The sequence below is a fragment of the Haliotis rubra genome, unplaced genomic scaffold, assembly GCF_003918875.1.
Source record: "Haliotis rubra isolate DU_JTF1 unplaced genomic scaffold, ASM391887v1 Scf252, whole genome shotgun sequence".
Classification (NCBI taxonomy): Eukaryota; Metazoa; Mollusca; class Gastropoda; order Lepetellida; family Haliotidae; genus Haliotis; species Haliotis rubra.
The window spans coordinates 150,862-172,150 of NW_025766581.1; the positions used below are offsets into that span (position 1 = coordinate 150,862).

At 41.2% G+C, this 21,289-nt stretch overlaps 2 protein-coding genes across 2 annotated transcripts in view; both read left to right on the forward strand.

The window, feature by feature from the left end:
* The window catches only part of LOC124279579, a 132,558-nt gene extending 125,459 nt beyond the window's left edge, over positions 1-7,099 (forward strand). Inside the window, exons 6-7 of the mRNA XM_046715420.1 lie at positions 5,122-5,227; positions 5,388-7,099. Coding sequence (XP_046571376.1) covers positions 5,122-5,227; positions 5,388-7,099 — 1,818 coding nt within the window. The remainder of the gene's footprint in view (positions 1-5,121; positions 5,228-5,387) is intronic.
* LOC124279547 overlaps positions 1-21,289 on the forward strand; it is a 128,391-nt gene that overhangs the window by 91,035 nt on the left and 16,067 nt on the right. The gene's annotated exons all lie outside the window — the stretch shown is intronic.

The following is a 21,289-nucleotide window of genomic DNA, read 5'->3' on the forward strand; positions in this document are numbered from 1 at the left end:
TTGTTGTATGAAAATGGTAACCAAAATCACTATTGTACCACCTTGTACGATGGGTCGTATGGCCTTTATACAAAAAATAAACCCTTCTTCTTCTTCTTCTTCCTTGTGCGTCAGGGTAATGTTTCGATGGCGTTGTTCTCCAAATGGGCGATGACGGCTCTAGTCTAATCGGACGACATACCCCTGACCAGCCAATTTCCTTTTCCGGCGCAATTCCTCGGCATGAGGCATGGGATTGCGTCGAATCAACATCAAGGTCATTGGCCTTCTCGATCTTTCAGGTCTTGAACGATCCTTCAGTTCACCGGTGACCACGTGCTTCCTTACAAGTCAGCTAACAACCGTTAATGTTAACCTTAGCACCGATGCTGACTTGGCATGGGGCGTCATCAATGCCAATAACTTTCCATTTACCGAAAGTCTTGCCTTGTCAAGAAACGTTGATGTTTTGTACTGCCATCTTATATATCAGTTCGGAGTGCACATACTGCAATATATACCCCAATGTGCTAGGCGCGTTCGCAGAACATGAACCTGCGACCCACTGCGTTTTATATGTTGGGTGAAGCACGTGCTTAACATGTGCATTCGTGCATTCTAGTATGATCGCCTGTTTGAAATAAAAGTTTTACAATAGCCCTTAGTTTCAGGTGATGCTTAATTAACGCTCATGTGTATATTTAGTTACAACACGTATACGCGCTACAGATGTTAATAAGCCGTTTGTCATAGGCCTTAAAACACATGTACCCCAAAACGGCATGACAGTTTACGCAATTCGAGAAAAAGCTGAATAGTACACTTTATTTTAAAACAGCAGAACCTTATTTTGTACATGCAATGTATTAATAACACTTTTTGGTTGTAGCTCATACGATGGTTTTAAAGATAAGACAATGATAAATTTGTACAATAACAAACTTTTACTTCGTGTTGTATGTATTAAGATTGAATAAAATCAGCCAAATGATATGCTAGTAATGACCATTTAAAGAAAACTGGTAAATAAATCAAACATTTTTACATTTAGTGTCATTTTCTACACTTATGGATGGAACAATGATTCCATTCGCCGACGTTGTTCCGTTGTGCTTTACTTAATGGTGATATGACGCCGAAGTTTAACAGCTGCTATAAGAGATCCAGTCATAAATAATAATAACCACTCCATCTTTTCATGTTCTTTTCGCGGTGCTTCGTCGATCATGTTTGTTTCTTTCTGTATGTATTATTCGGTTGTTGCAGCATTTTGATGATTCAGACGATGAGTTACACACTAGCACCATATTCATGCTGTGCACGCATAGGAGATTACTATTGGATAAAATCCACTTGCATACACCGAATATTATCATTACGTGAAATCCCTAGAAAGTGTTTGCTTTCTGACTAAAGGTAATACGATACTAATTCAAATACAACATGGACGCACCACACACACACACACACACACATACACACACACGCACATACCACATACACACAAACTCATATAAAGATGAATATATCGCTTTATCGCCATATCGCAGTATCGCCATGTCGCGTATAACCATTTCGCATTATTGCAATTTCGTTTTATCGCAGTATCGCTATTTCGTCATATCGTTATGTCGCAATATCACCGTGTCGCCTGTTTATATCGCATTATCGCTTTATCGCAGTATCACCATTTCGCCATTTCGTGTCGTGTTATCGCATTGTCGTGTCGAGTTATCGCCATGTCGTGTCTTGCTATCGTCATATCGTGTCGTGTTATCGCTATTTGGTTTTTTGGGCTGTATCGCAATATCGCTATATCGTGTCACCATATGGTAATGTCGTGTCGTACTGTCGCTTTGTCGCGATATGGCCTAGATTTTACAGGGCGATAAAGCGATGGCCCGAATGAGCCACCATAGAACAACAAACAGACAAACAAAACAGTTTATAATTACAGAACAGTCAGGGCTCGAAATTCCACTCGTCCGCTCGTATTGACGAGTAAAATGTGTTTCGGGCAAGGGAAAAACATAATTTGCTTGTCCTAGAGGACGAGTACGTTTTCTGACCCAAAAGTAATATTTTTCTTTTTTTTCCTTGTAGTTCAGCTATCTTAAATGGTGAAAGAATTCAATTTTGTCAAAGAGTTTGTACGGAAGACAAAGTAAGTAATGTTTATTGCAGTTTTACTGGAAGCAAACATTTTGAAATAATATAATTTAAATTTACATTCATTGTGATGCATGTCCTTAGGGCAAGTACAATTCTAGAAGGACGAGTGGAAAGTTTATATTTCTCACCCTATAGGGCGAGTGCAGACTTTTTAAGTAAACTTTATTCACTTTGACTGAATTACAGCGTTATAAATATAATCCTCAACGGTAAATTGTTTTACGCATCTACACAATCGTTCCTCCACTACCTGAGCTGTTCTACATATAGTATTATGCTGGGTCAATAATTCTTTCGTAACTACTCGCCTCTATTTCATTCGTGACCAACTCGTGTCATTCCGGGACAAGCTGAATCGTTCTTGGAGTGCGGCGAGATGTGACGAATGGAATGGAATGAATTGTGCCGGGCTCCGTTTTACGGACAGAGCCGAACTGCGACCGAGTGAGGGTGAGTGCAGCTGCGTGAACGGTTACAGAAAAGACTTCTTGAAACAGTGCAGTAATCACACTTGGACACACCTATAGGAAAGGAAGACATTCAGGTGCCTTTTGTCGTTAACCTAAACGTAGATCTTGTCAAGCTGACACCATGGATTTATTGTTTTTGTAAATCATTATTCTACAAATATCTAGTCGATTGAATACCGGTTGTAACAAGGCAGTCACCTACTTTCGTTTTCACATTACAACCTGGCTGTGTTGTTGTGCCACCCAGCCCTGAAACTTACTGAATAGAGACAATCACAAAATACGTTTATAAATAGAATTTTCCCCCATGTTTTTATTCCCAGAATTATGTTTACAGACTTTACCTCAGTATTACAGTACAGGTTGCTTCATAGTATGCAAGTACAGTGTTTCCTTGATCATATTGTCAAAATATCATGCTGTTCACAAATATGTAAAACGGTCAAAACTAAGACTGTATATGAAGTGTTACATGTTTGCAGATTTTACCTCGGTAGTACACAGTATAGTACAGATAGCTTCATTGTACACAAGTACAGTGTTTCCTTTGTCACTCACTCTTACATCATGCTGTTCACAAATATGCAAAATGGTCAAACTAAGCATGTATATGAAGTATTAGATGTTTACAGATTTTACCTCAGTAGCACAGTACAGTACAGGTAGCCTCATAGTACACAAGTAGTGTTGCTTTGATAACATTGTCAAATATCATGCTATTCCCAAATATGTAAAATGGTCAAACTAAGCATGTATATGAAGTATTACATGTTTGCAGACTTAACCTCGGTAGTACAGTACAGTACAGTACAGTACAGGTAGCCTCATAGTACACAAGTACAGTGTTTCCTTGATCATATTGTCCCATATCATGCTATTCCCAAATATGTAAAATGGTCAAACAAAGCATGTATATGAAGTGTTACATGTTTACAGATTTTACCTCAGTAATGGTTAATATTAATGCAGTGATGAATAATATTAACAATGGCGTCATTCGGCGAGCATATCGCTCCTCCTAATTAGTCCATATGTACCTTGTTGCCACGGAGCACGTCAACAGTGTGCATTAATCAATATACCCGTGTTCACTGTAGAAGTGGAGCTCTACATTTCTGACGCCTTTACATGTCTTCTCTATTATGCGCCGATAGCACGGCGGGGGATAGCAGAAATGGGCTTCACACATTGTGCCCGTATGGAGAATCGAACCCAGGTGTTCGGCGTGACGGGCAAACCTTTATCCAATAGGCTACCCCACCGTCGAAATGAGTAAATGATATGTTGTCATAAAGCGGTAGGCAGTTCCAGTTGTGTCCGTTACTGTTCCAGTTATTGTGTCATTGCTGATGATGTCATGGTAAACAATAACATCGCAACCGTCTGCACCCAAGCAGTATCTCCCTTGGAAGCCATTATGGATAGGATAACATTGTACAGTATTCTATCTGAGGGTGTCACCTTGGTGAGGGACGAAAGCCTAGAACGATGCTACTTAGGTGAAACCCCACAAGTATATAATATGTGCCTCAGATTAGTTGATGCTCTGCGGGATATGTCTTCTGTTCAGACTGACTGAGTTTGGTTTTACGCCGCTTTTAGCAATATTCCAGCAATATCAAGGCGGGGGACACCAGAAATGGGCTTCACTCATTGTACCCATGTGGGGATTCGAACCCGGGTCTTCGGCGTGACGAGCCAACGCTTTAACCATTAGACTACCCCACCGCCCCCTTCTGTTCAGAACACAAGTCCGTTTGTGGGTCCACAGCGATTTATTCGGGTATGGTGTTCAGGAGGTGGCCCTGAACTCTCAGCTTCAGCCCGGCCTGCCTAGCACTGCTGGTTCACAGTTATATATACATTCTTTTAATTAGAATAACTGACATTCCTGGCCCGTATCCAGTTTCCCTCATTTCATGTTTGGGGAAGCTACCTATGGTCACTTTGTATCTTTAGACAGGCTTATGTCTCAACCCATCGGATGCCTGACCGATGAGGGAGAGGTGGGTCATGTCGCTAATTCATGTTCCCTAATATGGGGACCGTTCTGTGACTCTTGCCTCTGAAACAAGGTTATGATGCCGAAAACCCCAGAAACAGAATGAGGGCGAATCGGGGTTCTGACCCACGTGCATGCGTATGTTGTAGAAATGCCTGGAAATAATGCATATCGTATGTAACTTTTGAACTAGATCAGGAACTCTGACACGTGAATTTAACAGATGGCGACCGCCGGGCTAGACGTAATTTATTTGTGTTAAACTAAACAGGCACAAACTGCATGTGTATCTTACAGATGGCGACCGCCGGGCTAGAGAAGAAAGTAAAAGATAATTTCCTCACATGCTCCATCTGCTTCGAGATGTACACAGACCCGTCTACACTGAGGTGTGATCACACATTCTGCAGGAAATGTGTCACCTCATACATCCAAACCAGACCTGATGCTGTACAGTCCAAGACCATCCCTTGTCCCTGCTGTCGACAAGACACCAAGGTCCCCCACCCCAGCAGGCCGGTGGAGGAGTGGGCGGGGCAGATCAAAGCCAGCATTGTGATACAGGGGCTGATTGACACCTATAGGTCCGAAGTAGCTGTGCAAGGTAAAGTGAAAATATGATATGCGTGTGTGTATGTGTATGTATGTATTTACAACCAGCGGTAGACTTAACATTTACATCTGTGTGTGTTAAAAATACCCTGCTTTCTTTAGTAGCCTTTTCAAGTTGTGATGAAAATAAGTACGTGAACTTATGTTTACAGAGACCTCGAGCACCTGTTGTACGATCTGTCAGCAACTAGGGGAGACAACTCTAGGGGTCTTGTGGTGTCCTGAGTGTGAAGTGGCCCTCTGTGACAAATGTGTGAAGACACACCGGGTGACACCCAATTCACTAAACCATGACCTGTGTGATCTGTGGTCTAGGTCAAATGTCAAACGGAGGATCAAGTGCACGGAACACAAGAGTAACCTTGTTCAGTTCCACTGTCAAGACTGTGGGAAGGCTGCCTGTCAGACATGTTGTATCATCTACCATAGAGCTTGTAAGACTGTCGTCACCATTGAGTCTATGAAGCCAGGGATGAAGGCAGCACTGATGGAGAAGAGACTTGGCATGGAGAAGAGACTGAAAGTGAGGTCGAAGAAAGTAGACATAAAACAGGAGAAACTCCAAAGTAATTCTAGAATCACAGAGTCAGCTGTTCAAAATATTAGATTGATCTGCCAGACAGCTATTAACAAGATTAAACAGAAAGAAACACAACTCTTGGATGAACTGAATAACACATCACAGACATACGCCGACCAACTCCAAGCTGATGTGAAGCTGGAAGAGATCGAGATGCAGATGTACAGACAACATTGTGAGTTTATTGACCAGGCCTTGGTATCGGACTGTGAGATTGACCTGTATGACGCGTATCAGGCCTGGGAGTCTGGAGCTGTAGAGATGGAGGATGTCAGAGGTACAGAGGCAGCAGACATCCGGAGAATAGATGACGTCATCTTTACACCAGACACTGACAACGTCCTGAAGGTCCTCGATAACCTGCAGTTGGGGAAGATTGACGTCCCATACCAGGATCAGGAGCAATATCTGCCATCTCCAGTGCTGGGTGACACGATAGATGGGAGGATGGAGGGTGATGAGAAGGACCCTTTTCTATTTGATGTGACAGTCCTGGTTGTAGATGGTGTACAGACATGTGTTGTTACGGACGATAATAACAAGTGCGTGAAATCTTTCTTCACAAGAAATAATCATTCATGCCATAGTAAACTTCCCCTTGGCAACGCCCCACGTGGGATAACACAGTTGAATGAGAAGCAAGTGATGGTTGCTGTCCCATACTCCCATCAGATTGTAATAATAGAAGTGACCCCTGACCTGGTGCTGCTCTCTACCACCAAAACACCTGCTGGATACTTCAGTCTGGCTGTTCTGAATCCTTCATCTCTAGCAGCAGGTACTTGGGAATGTGTTGATATCCTGGACATGGCTGGACACGTGTTGAGGTCAGTCACTACATACAATGATGACTCGCTGTTTTCCTGTCCCTTCAACATGTGTGTCAACAACAAGGGCAACCTACTTGTGTCTGACTGTATGAATACTTCTGTGACATGTCTGACGTCAGGGGGGGATGTTTTATGGAGATACGCCCCCACCGGAGACAAGGCACTCAGCTACCCTTGTGGTATCACAACTACCAGCACAGGAGACATCCTGGTTGTAGACTGGGACGCAGACAAGGTGATACAGCTGACAGAGTCGGGAGAGTTTGTCAGGGAGCTGCTCACGTTAGAAGATGGCGATCAGGCAGGCATGTGCGATATATTCTGTGATAAATACGGTTTCTTATTTCTATGCACAGACACGGAAGTAAAGGGTGCGCGTTTGTCTGACATAAAAATCAAAAGAATGAAAGTCAGTGCAGAGCTGCGGTTTATGACATTCTGTGCATGGTGTTAGTCAGGAATGGCTTGTGTCTTCACCAAAACGTATGGGCATAGCTTTGTCAGTGAATTGCAGACATGCAATATTCAAATAGGTCGTTTCCAGCATGAAGTGAAATAGTCCACCAGGTGAAAGATCACCAGCTGTTGTGGAGATTCCTGGGATGACCTGAGCTACACAACGACTACTTGATCTCAACAGTGTGCTGAACCAGCTGAAGTTTGAAGGAAATATTCCTCTCCGTTATCCCTATGATAGGCTAAAGCTAAGGTAGAGTCTGGGTATATTATTTGTTTTTCGAAAAACGAAGAACATTTTGTGTTGGATAGAATTGAGGAATAACGAACCCGATGCTGGTTAGGTTTTTTGTTACTCGGAAGTGTACATGTTTCCGTGTATATGACCACACCACTGTATGTGTATTTAGAATGATCTCATCATCCGTTCAACAAAGCATGGGCCCAAACAAATTTCAAACGATATTTCTAGTACTGAGCGATGTTTCCTAAAACCATATATAATTCCTTTCAAAAAGTTTAGACTCACTAGTGTAATGTACTTCCCATCAAAAGTTTAGACTGTTTTAAGTGAGTCTAAACTTTTGAAAGGAAGTATACAAATTGAAGTCTTGAGGTCAAGGGTATACTGTATCCCTGTTTTCACATATTATACACAGGAGACACTATATTGAAATGTCACCCCAAGCCAAATTGTTCTCTTTTCAGATTTTATTGCTTGTTAGGAAGTAAAATGAATGTGCGCAGTTTCTATTTCTGTCCGTTAGATGACCCTGAAGATGAGAAATTCATGTGATCATATGGTTGGACAAGGAAATTTAGTGAGATTTCAGGTATTAAATCATATTATTTCGTAGAACAATGCTAACATTTGAAATACTTGACGTCACGTTTCCATTTTGTGCACCCATTTTCACATTTCCTATACATCAGACCATTTTATTGCACATGTACATTTCAGCTTTTGTTTCTGTTTTGCTTCGTTTCTCTTTGTAGCGATGAATGAACGATCGCGAGTTGTAATTCAATGGAATGAGGTGTAATGCCGCTTTGAACAGCTGTGCTATAGTGATACAGTTTGATGGGCATGATGACGAGAGACACACAAAATACTGTGAGTAGACTTTACTAGAGAGGAGGACAAGGAAATTTGGTAACATTTGGCCCTACCTTTTATAGATGTAATTGCTGGGACGAGATCGCAAATCTGGGATACCAGTCTGAGATACTGTCAGTCTAGATTGGAAGTATATTTCGGCTAGCGACAGTTATTCTTTGACGGTGATACTTTTGGTGAAAAAAGTTGTAGGTAATTAAATTGAAATCACATAAAGTGTCAGTTTGTTCAAAATATGTTTCTGTTGGTGTTAGTGAAATGGGACATACTCTGTTTATGAAAGACGTCAATCACATTTGTAAGGACCCATGGAATTCCATTTTCATAAGATATATGATTACAATAACAGGAACGATACAGATTCCCTAACAACCACATGCATGAACATTCCGGAAAATTTTAAACAAAACCCTTTCCACATTCGCGGAAAAATTATTAAAATTACACTTGAGTGTTTGCCAGTTCATTTGACCCGGCGTTAAAATGAGGCAACATTTTCTTGTCTTTCTTTCTCAATATTCATTCACATGTCTCTGGTCAATTTCACTTAGCTGATTCAAACAAGTTGGGAATCGCCTAAGGAGCGTTCGGTATATTCTGCATTAAAGAGCTGCAGGAACCTTGAGATTTGTGTGAGACTTTACGAAAGTTTGGCTTCATTTCCGGAGCATATCAGATGAGTGGCTGCGCCCTCTATATGTTATCTGATTCATCAAGGCAATACGTCGAGCCTTTGTCAAAATGTAGGAGCATTTTGCTTCTTGAGCATGACATAAACTGTCTAGTAATAATTCTGAAATATGAGCGAAAAAACGAGAGAAAATATCCATGATAGCCTAATAGGGTCTTGTTCACACGAAGGTATTTGTGTGTTTTGTTTAACTGCACCCAGAGCAATATTAAAGCTGACAATCCAAGCTGAGCTCAAGAAGTGCATGATAATTATTCGTGTTCGATGATAGTTTCTGACTAAGGTTAGGTCGCATTTCAGCCTGAGTAGCAATGTGGTCCTTGACATAGAGACGGACTAGACAAAACGGTTACATTCATGATCCAAATAGGGCGATGGAGCTGCTTGAATTGTCATTATTTAAGCACGGGCTGTGATCGTGATGCACGTGCATTACAACTGTAACTGTGTAAAAGGTATGTTTATATGGAAAAGGTATTACTATATGCTGATTTCTGTGAAACATAGCAAGAGTTTCAGCTTCATCGTGCATGTTGCATTTCAACTTTATGCTTGACATTGTGTAGGAACATAACAGTTGCAAACAGGAAAGCTGCAACATCTAGTTTAGATTGCACACCTCGGGAGGTGATATCATGAACTCAACTTCTATTTGAAGAACCAAATCATTTGCTAGCATCATCAAAAACTGTTCACTAAAGTTGGGGAATATATCATCACTTTTTCCCTAAACAAATGCAAAGCAGTATAACTAAAACATACTGGAGAATTTACAAACGTAATGTTTGACACTGAATATGCTCATCGTAGACTGATTTATGTCGGACACAACACATATTATCAACATGAAACGTCCGGTAAAAAAAAGGCTAATAAAAGAAATCATCCCCATTCTGTACATAGAAAATATTGCACCTTTTTGCATGAATCTTGGAATGGCAGAGAAAACCATTCATCTATTAGCCTGATATGCGGGTGATCTTAATTGTCACAATGTCACGGGGATGTAATTATTTCTCTCCTGTTTGTTTGTCTCTTGTTTAAGGCTCAACTCAGCGATATTCCAGCTATATGGCGGAATATTGTAACTAATCGAGTCTGGACCGGTTAGTCCAGTGATCATAATCATGAACCGAGAGAGCGAGAGACATTGATACATCGTGTACGTGCCGAATGCTGCTCCGCCTGCACCTCGCCAGCAACAGCTGACCTCGGCCTAATAAACATATGTTTCTCAATGTGTCTATGTCAGTATAACATTCTGAATACCTTTTTTTGTCACTGTTATTTTAAAAATTAGAATTTGAATAAACAAGGTGTTGTTTCTCTTCTATTTGAAATAGTGTTCAGAGAGGTCAATGTTGGCTGATTATGGTTTGTTGTTTAACGCCGCACTCAGCTATGTTCCAGCTATTTTGCGGATATCTGTAAATAATCGAGCCTGGACCAGACAGTGATCAGCATTATGAACATCGATCTTTGCAACAGGGATACGATGACATGAGTCAACCATGTCAGCCAGCCTGTCCAACCGATCCCGTTAGTCGACAAGCCGACAAGCATGGGCTACTGAGGATCAATTCTAACCCTGATCTTCACGGGTGGGAGAAGTCAAGGTGTGTTATAAGTAACAATTACACAACACATGCATTTCAGTTCTAGGAAGGCATTTAGAAGTTGGATGAACATGAAGACATGTGAACGGTCACTTACTGTTTAGATACGTGTTCAAACTCAACATACGTATGTGTAAAAGATTAAATCGCTTAGTTGGGAAACAGAGGGAGTAGGTGTAGGACAGGGAAAGAATTGTAACCAGTATTGTTTATGTTGTTTCAAAGATTTTCTAAAAGTTGCTTTACTGGACATTTAGTTTCTTTTTGCCACTTTAATGCATCAACGTTCCCTTTTGGTTATGGTGACACGTTATCTGAATTTCTTGTAAGCATACCAACACCGGGTGCGTGTTTTACAGACATTATAAACCTAACCCTATTTTTGTCCATTTTATTGAAGAGGTAGCTTAAAACCTTGGAATAACCTCCAGTTGGAGGTTTTACCAGTGGTAAAACCCAGTTACAGGTTTTACTTTTTGAACAAAGACCCCTAACCGGGTGTTACAAGTGGGAATACCTGTGGCAAGATAAAATAACAAAATTCAAAAGATAATATTCTTTATTTAATGATTAAATGCTTAAAGCTTAGAGTAACATGGACAGTTTTGTGCCAGTCAGTAGATGGGATTTCAGATTGTGGAACAAGCCTCTCCAACAGAACATCCTGGCTATGGGTCGGTCTTTGTAACCGTGGTTACAGTGGTTTGCGGGTGGGCCTCGGCTGGTCTTGACTTTTCAGATGTCAGACACTGCAGCTTTCTGGTCGTCAGATAACCGTTTGTACACCCTTACTGCCTCACTGCGATGTCCTAGACAATAGAAATATTTGCTATTTACACACCTTCAACAAAGTGTTTTCAGTAAATTCTGTAGATTCCAAGATCATATCACATCCATATTTCCGTTTTAACAAGAGATTAGAATCATTAAATATACTTTTTATTATGAGCCTTGTGGGAGCATTATTGACGTCTATACCCTTCAAAACATATCACGTACCATAGACTACAAGTAACTAAAGATTTACAATAATGGACCCACAAATCAGCGAAAAGGCCGACATAGACTCTTACCTATACACAGAAACGTCCTTCACGTCAACAAAGGGCAATACGCGCCCAGCCGAGAGAACACTTACGGAAAAGGTCGAGTTCAAGCGAATACGACAAACCACACAAACACACAGCCACCGGAAAGGTAGACTTAAGTCATTGCTTGTGATTTTCTGCAAAGTAGATATTGTTAAACTGACAACTGATGCCATTTATTGTGTTTTGTCAAATGTTCATTATCTGATAGAAATGTACGAGTGTCAGTACGTCTTGAAATCAGTGATAATTGTGAGGGTAAGTTGTCTACTTCACAGGGGCTTGTAACGCTAAAAACTGCCATCAAGGTATATACTGTCACTGACGGGGTCTTAGTACTATAATAGTATATACCTTGATGGCTGTTTTTAGCATTACAAGCCCCTGTTGTCTGCTTTCGTTATCACTTTATACGATATCCTCGCGATGGGGTTGTAACACGTAGTGCTGGAGTTAAGTGGGTAAATCCAATTATACAAAGGTATTGTCGTTGACTGATTCATTGACTTGATTAATAGTGTTCAGGTGTAATTTCAATGAATGTATCCGTTCAATCGTAGCTCCTTCGTACTGTGCTTTTAGCGATACCTAACTACTGCTGGCTGCGGGGCTTGCCAATCATGTGCATTGTCAGTGTTTAAGGTTAAAGGCGAGTGAATAGACACCATGTATAGTCATGGCGGTGCAGGTATGTCGGTTGTGTTCTCCACGCCTGAAGTGCATGTATCTGGCAGGAACGTAGGTTTGGGTCGAGTGTCCCTGTTAACCTGGTCCCGATACTGTATAGCAGTAACATTATCCTGGATGACAATCGGCTGAGATCGACCATTGGCACTAATATGCTCCCAAGATTATTAAGTACATGCATGGTAAATAATATGGTAACTATGATGACGTAAATAAGATCTGACATTGACCTGTTCATTGATTTGTGTAATAGTCAGTGTTCAGGTATAATTTCGCTGAGGGTGTCCATTCAATCGTTCCTCCTACTGTGTTTTGTGCGATACCTTACTTCTGGTGGCTAGGGGGCGTGTCGACCATGTGTAGTGTTAGTGTTTGCCTTTGAGAAGGGTTGAGGTTAACGATGGGCGATTAGATACAATATATGTACATGATCCAAGTCGTGGCGGTGTTGATATGTGTTTGTGTGTGTGTGTGTGTGTGTGTATGTATATACAGTTAGACAGATAGACAGGTAGATAGACATCTGTTTATATATAAAGTGGGTCTGTGTGTGTGAGTGTGAGTGTGTTAGTATACAGCTTCACATGCAGATGCGTATATGTTCAGATCTTTCATTGCTGCTTATGGAGTCCGTAGCGAGTAAAAAGTAATTTATTTGTGTTAAACTAAACAGGCACAAACTGCATGGGTATCTTGCAGATGGCGACCGCCGGGATAGAGAAGAAAGTAAAGGATAATTTTCTGACGTGCTCCATCTGCTTCGAGATGTACACAGACCCGTGTACACTGAGGTGTGATCACACATTCTGCAGCAAATGTGTCACCTCATACATCCAAACAAGACCCGATGCTGTACAGTCCAAGACCATCCCTTGTCCCTGCTGTTGACAAGACACCAAGGTCCCCCACCCCAGCAGGCCGGTGGAGGAGTGGGCGGGGCAGATAAAAGCCAGCATTGTGATACAGGGGCTGATTGACACCTATAGGTCCGAGGTCGCTGTGCAAGGTAAAGTGAAAATATGATATGCGTTTGTGTATGTGTATGTATGTATTTAAAACCAGTGGTAGACTTAAAATTGACATCTGTGTGTGTTAAAAATACCCTGCTTTCTTTAGTAGCCTTTTCAAGTTGTGATGAAAATAAGTACGTTCACTTGTGTTTACAGAGACCTCGAGCACCTGTTGTACGATCTGTCAGCAACTAGGGTAGACAACTCCATGTGTATTGTGGTGTCCTGAGTGTGAAGTGGCCCTCTGTGACAAATGTGTGAAGATACACCGGGTGACGCCCAGTTCATTGAACCATGACCTATGTGACCTGTCGTCTAAGTCAAAGGTTAAACGGAGGGTCAAGTGTACGGAACACAAGAGTAACCGTGTTGAGTTCCACTGTCAAGACTGTGGGAAGGCTGCCTGTCAGACATGTTGTATCATCTACCACAGAGCTTGTAAAACTGTCGTCACCATTGAGTCTATGAAGCCAGGGATGAAGGCAGCACTGATGGAGAAGAGACTTGGCATGGAGAAGAGACTGAAAGTGAGATCGAAGAAAGTAGACATACGAAACGAGAAGCTCCAAAGTAGTTCTAGAATCACAGAGTCAGCTGTTCAAAATATTAGGTTGATCTGCCAGACAGCCATTAACAAGATTAAACAGAAAGAAACACAACTCTTGGATGAACTGAATAACATATCACAGACATACGCCGACCAACTCCAAGCTGATGTGAATCTGGAAGTGATCGAGATGCAGATGTACAGACAACATTGTGAGTTCATTGACCAGGCCTTGGTATCGGACTGTGAGATGGATCTGTATGACGCGTATCAGGCCTGGGAGTCTGCAGCTGTAAAGATGGAGGATGTCAGAGGTACAGAGACAGCAGACACCCGGAGAATAGATCACATCGGGTTTACACCTGACACTGTAAAAGTCCTGAAGGTCCTCGATAACCTGCAGTTTGGGGACATCGACGTCACATACCAGGATAGATGTCTGTCAACTTCAGTGCTGGTTGACACGAGAGATCGGAGGGTGATGGATGATGAGAAGCCTGATCCATATGATATGATAGGCCTGGTGGTAGATGGTGTACAAACATGTGTTGTTACGGACTATAAGAACATGTGTGTGAAATCTTTCTTCATAAGAAATAATCATTCATGCCACAGTAAACTTCCCCTGGATAACTCTCCATTTGGAATAACACTGTTGAATGAGAAGCAGGTGATGGTTGCTGTCCCAGACTCCCATCAGATTGTAACGGTAGAAGTGACCCCTGACCTGGTGCTGCTCTCTACCACCAAAACACGTGCCGAATACTACAGTCTGGCTGTTCTGAATCCTTCCTGTCTAGCAGCAGGTATGTGGAAATGTGTTGATATCCTGGACATGGCTGGACACGTGTTGTGGTCAATCACTACATACAATGGCGACTCACTGTTTACCCGCCCCTGGTACATATGTGTCAACAACAAGGGCAACATACTTGTGTCTGACTACAGGAAGAAGTCTGTGACATGTCTGACGCCAGAAGGGAGTGTTTTATGGAGATACGCCCCCACCAGAGACAAGGCACTCAGCTACCCTTGTGGTATCACAACTACCAGCACATTAGACATCCTGTTTGTAGATAGGAACACAGACAAGGTGATACAGCTGACAGAGTCGGGAGAGTTTGTAAGAGAACTGCTCACGTTAGAAGATGACGGTGAGACAGGCATGCGCGATATATTTTGTGATAAATACGGTTTCTTATTTCTATGCACAGGCACGGAAGTGAAAGAGTACGTGTTTGTCTGACAAAAATCAAAAGAATGAAAGTCAGTGCAGAGCTGTGGTTTATGACATTCTATGCATGGTGTTAGTCTGGAATGGCTTGTGTCTCCACCAAAACGTATGGGCATAGCTTTGTCAGTGAATTGCAGACATGCAATATTCCAATAGGTCGTTTCCAGCATGAAGTGAAATAGTCCACCAGGTGAAAGATCACCAGCTGTTGTGGAGATTCCTGGGATGACCTGAGCTACACAACGACTACTTGATCTCAACAGTGTGCTGAACCAGCTGAACATTGAAGAAATCCCTAAAGGAAATATTCCTCTCCGTTATCCCTATGATAGACTAAAGCTAAGATAGAGTCTGGATATATTATTTGTTTTTCGAAAAACGAAGAACATTTTGTGTTGGATATAACTGAGGAATAACGAACCCGGTGCTGGTTAGGTTTTTTGTTACTCGGAAGTGTACATGTTTCCGTGTATATGACCACACCACTGTATGTGTATTTAGAACGATCGCATCATCCGTTTAACAAAGCATGGGCCCAAACAAATTTCAAACGATATTTCTAGTATTGAGCAATGTTTCCTAAAACCAAGTTTAGACTCACTAGTGTAATATACTTCCAATCAAAAGTTAAGACTGTTTTAAGTGAGTCTAAACATTTGAAAGGAAGTATACAAATTGAAGTCTTGAGGTCAAGGGTATACTGGATCCCTGTTTTCACATATTATACACATGTTGAAATGTCACCCCAAGCCAAATTGTTTTATTGCTTGTTAGGAAGTAAAATGGATGTGCTCAGTTTTTATTTCTGTCCGTTAGATGACCCTGAAGATGAGAAATTCATGTGATAATATGGTTGGACAAGGAAATTTAGTAAGATTTCAGGTATTGAATTATATTATTTCGTAGAGCAATGCTAACATTTGAAATACTTGACGTCGCGTTTCTATTTTGTGCACCCATTTCCACATTTCCTTTTCATCAGACCATTATATTGCACATGTATATTTCAGTTTTGGTTCTGTTTTGCTTCGTTTCTCTTTGTAGCTGCATGACGATGAATGAACGGGTTTGTAAGTCAATGGAATGAGGTGTAATGCCGCTTTGAACAGCTGTACTATAGTGATACAGTTAGATGGGCATGATGACGAGAGACACAAAATACTGTGAGTAGACTATACTTAAGACAAGGGAATTTGGTGCCATTTGGCCCTACCATATAAAGATGCATGAATCTACCAGATGTAACAGCTGCGACGAGGTCACAAGTCTGAGATTGGAAGTATATTTCAGCTAGCGACAGTTATTCTTTGACGGTGATACTTTTGGAAAATAAACGTTGTAGGTAATTAAATAGGAAACACATAAGGTGTCAGTTTGTTCAATCATGTTTCTTTCGGTGTTAGTGAAATGGGACATACTGTGTTTATGAAAAACGTCAAGTATATTTTTAAGGACCCATGGAATTTCATTTTCATCAGATATGTGATTTACCCTAATGAACGCTATGTCTGTAGCTGTGGGTTAAGTATTCGGCATTGGCTGAACGTGACAAACTGTATATCAGGTTAATGTATGGAGAAAATCAAGCCATTCACTGCATAGAACACTAAGCGTCAATAAAGGGTTTTGCCCAAACCTATGGGCATCACTTAGTCCGTTAATTGCAAGCCTGGAAATTTCAAATAGGCCATTTGCAGGCTGAAATGACAAAGTCCCTACGACCCACAGGAGAATCAGACCAGTGGATACGGTTGTTGGAGAGATACCTGGAATGACCTGAGCTGCACAACAACTACTTGACTACGACCACACCAGCCACAAAAGTATTTGCCAATCTTCCGAGTCTTCCAGTTCTTGAACCACAATGTTCCCCCTCCACCTAGGAGCTTGTGTCATGCAAATGCCCAAAATGAACCAAGTGGTAATTGTCCTCAGGTTCTTTGGGGCTTCATTTCAGTTTATACTAAGGTTTTTACTTCTATACAGTTCTATTGTTTCAGAGAGTAAGCGTTGGTCTATGCATTCACTATCAACACAAGATTGCCTGTGGGTATCGTTTACTCTGTGCTATGCAAACATACCAAGTTCACTTATATGTCAATTAAATAGACGAAATGATGACAGAAGGACAGCATGATCTGAACAAATTCAATATTTTGTATCACCTGCAGTAAACCAGCCCAGGCATGTCTTGACAAAATACCCCAGTAGGCATTCTAACATCTCTGCTCATGAAACACTGATAGCATGGACATATGTATGACATTGGATCCAGCAGCACGTAAGAGGGTAGTAAGTTGTTGTATACAGAGCATGGACATAAGTATGACATTGGATCCAGCAGCACGTAAGAGGGGAGTAAGTTGTTGTATACAGAGCATGGACATATGTATGACATTGGATCCAACAGCACGTAAGAGGGGAGTAAGTTGCTGTATACAGAGCATGGACGTTTGTTCAGTATGATATCCTGTTTACTAGTATTTGTTCTCTGGTGAGATTTTAAGTGAGTCCTCTGATGCAATCAAGAATGACTGGACCTGCAACTATATATAGGAAATGTATTGTGAAGCAGAGAGAGAAAGAGTCGTATTGCATCACACCTTTACCTTTTCTTGAATATTACATCACAGTAATCATGCTCATACTTTGCTGAAATATTTTCATCCAACCGAAAAACAGTCCATAAAGAATTAGATGTGAAACCGACGAAATAAACCAAAGAAATGTGCTTTAATTAATTATTGCAGTTACGGGTTGACCATGCATATGTTTTCGATTCACTGTGGTATGAATCGAAAAACCGATGTGCAGACTGTATGCATCCGAATAGAGCAGCGAATTTATACAGTGAACCGAGAAAAAAGGAACTCCGTCAATCCTTCTGATTCAATTGTTACCAAAAAAGATATCTTAACACTTTCATAAAAAAAGCCCTATATATTAAAGCTGACAGAAAATACGAGAATGAATTCATACTTTGGCGTGACGTGTGTAAGGTTATTGTTGTTAATTTATGCACATAACGTGACCAGCACAAAAAGTCAGTAGCCAATCAGCGGAGAGTAGCATAAGAGTTGACAGGACCCATCAATCACAGTAAGATGCTAGCAGAACTACAAACGTCAGACTGGAACAAACGAACAAACATGTCAGGAAGAAGGTTTCTATGTTACATGAGATAATCAGTAACTGACGAATTCAAGCATTGGTTTCCTGAGAACAAGCGGACACATTTTTTAAAATGTTACTTGAGAATAGAACCCGAACACATGTCCTTTGTGTAACTCCAATTAAACACCAAGACAGCGAGCCTTCAATTCCTGCAGGGATGTTAATGCATTCCTTTGAGGCTTCTGTATCGAAAGATGGGTGAGCGATCCTGCATATACATGAACATCGCTTAAATGTCCTGTACACGAATCACACAGGTAAACAGAAAGGGTTGGTTGGTTGTTTAAAGCTACACTCAGCAATATTCCAGCTATATGGCGGCGGTTTGTAAATAATCGAGTCTGGACCAGACAATCCAGTGATCAACAGCATGAGCGTCGATCTTCGCAATTAGAATGACATTTGTCAACCAAGTCAGCGAGTCTGACCACCCAACCGCCTCTTACGACAAGCATGGGTTGCTGAAGATCAATTTTAACCCGGATCTTCAGGGGTCAAACAAAACGGGACTTGCCTCGATTGTAGATGAGATTCTCCAACAATCTGTAGCAGTAAAAGCACTCCGCTTTGGTCCGCTTTTCACATTCATTGGGAAATCAATGCAGTAACACGTGACCAGTTCAGTCATAAGGAATGTAGTTACTGCAATGTACACAACGAAATTATTCTCAAATTAACTAAGATCACAAATCATTAAATGGGTAGCGCAGTAGTAGTACAGATTCAAACTCAGTAATAATGGAAGGGCAGTGGTTACAGCAATGTGGTAATATTCACTTTCATCAACAATATTCTTGCTTGATTGGCATTTTAGAAGATTCTATTTGATAAATCTATGTTCAACAATATTCCTACTTGCAAGAAATACAGAGTTCCCAGGGTACAATGACCATCACACACAATGCTTGCCTTCGTACAGCTGTGAAATGTCATATGAGACGCGAGGCAAGAGTTAGCTCCCCTCATATACCGAGGACGAAGACTCCAGTGGATTCTCCAATAACCTATGGGGTTTAACATATGTTATATTTGGGATTACTCTTTCTTAGTAAAGTACAGATTCTAGTACTTTTTGGGGGTGGAGTCCCATCCGCGATTCAAACCCACACCCTCAGAGTCAGGCACCTAATCGCCAGCACTCAAAATCAGCCGCCTAACCCGCTCATCCACCGCGACTGAGGGTGTGCGTTCAAATCCCGGATGGGACTCAACCCAACAAAAGTACTAGAATATGTACTTTACTAAGAAAGTGTAATCCCAAATATAACATATGTTACATTTGACCACTTCCTAAATGGCACTGTGTTATCATAACCTTTGGATTGTAGTATCCTCGAGTAGATTCCAGATGTTTGTACATGTATAAATATAGCACACCACTGTCCCTCACTGACTATCCACTTGTGTAATGTATTGCACTTAGAACCTTGTATCACAATCAAAAATTGTAGTACCGTCGAGTAGCTTCCAGATGTTTGTACATGTGTTATAGGGACTAATGCAGGACAGTCATCGTCCAAATATTGAAAAAGTCCAAAACTATGTACTCAAGACATGTGAGACTTTATTGTAATATATATATGACGCTAACCTGTATTTTGATCACTACTGTACATCCTTATCACTACCGCATTGTAAATTGACTCGTTAGCCCATTAATTATTGTATAAGACATTTATAACCTTCATTGGTAATCTCCCTTGGCCGTGTCTGCCATCACATCAACTGGTCAAGGAAGTGCTATTATTTTTCTGTCAGTCCATTGATGAGTCATCGCCTGTCCATTGTTGTCAAAAACTGTATATATATATATACTTAGTATGCTCACATCTAGACACAAAAAGGGTAAGAGTCCGGGATTCTGACTGTCTGTGAACATAGTGCCCAACTTTACTTTTTATCCCTGCAATCAGTGATGAGCTCTTAGTGCCGGGCCATGTTTTAACGGACAATGCCGAATGGCGACGATTTGGGAACGGGCGAGTGAGGCCGAGTGCAGCCGAGTGAACGGTTACCAAAGAAGGCGACTCAAACCATTGCTGCAAATCACACCAGGACACGCCTGCCGGAAAGGTAGGTTTTTTAGATACCTTTTGATGTTTCTTTAAACGTATATACGGTCAAACTGAAACTTTGTAAAACATTAATTGTACGTGATGTTAGAAGTAAGCGTCGTGATATCAAAATGACAAATCTGACATGGAAGTTACCGGCTTTAGCGATAACGTTATACCCTCCTGGTGGTGTTACGTCACGTAGCCCTGACACTGACAAATAAACAAAATAGACAAAATAAAATAGAATTTTCATAAAATTCTCAGATTTGAATTCTCTTTGATTTGTTCCCAGTCGAATTTCGGCGAAGATATCTACTGAACCGTCCTCTTTAACTATGAGTCAACGTGTACCTAACAACTTGTTGCTAGGGAACGAGCAGATAATGTATACTACCCGTGTTCACTGGGCTGGCGTTACGTGTCGTAGAACAGACAGCTAGTATATACCCCAAGTTACGTCGTGTTTGTCTTGATTTGATCACGATATTCTCCACACGTTATCTGTTTTCATACAACAGACACAACAACGAACTCTCCTGATAATTAGTCATCAACGATTCAACACAACACTACGCCCGCTATCAGTATTACGATATACATGATTTCTGGTAAGAATCTTGGCCCCTGGTAAACCCAAGAGGCGATTATGTGGACTGGGCGGTCGCGTGGACTGCATGGACAAGGCAATGAGCAGATTCTGTGCTGACAAGAGGACGGATACTGCCAATCACTCTAAGATGAGAGAAGCAAGTTCTGCATAAGTTGTTTATCTGTGCTTCCATGGACAGACTTGGATCCAAGAGTATTCCTAGATCCTAGTCTGAAACAGCAACAGATTCAACATCTGACTTTCTAAGTTGCTGTTTAGTTCCAGCTGAGAGAGCCTCCGTTTTATCTCATTAAGTTTTAGTTTGTTTGCAGTCATCCATGAACACTTGTACAGTAATATACTTTGGTGAGATTCCAT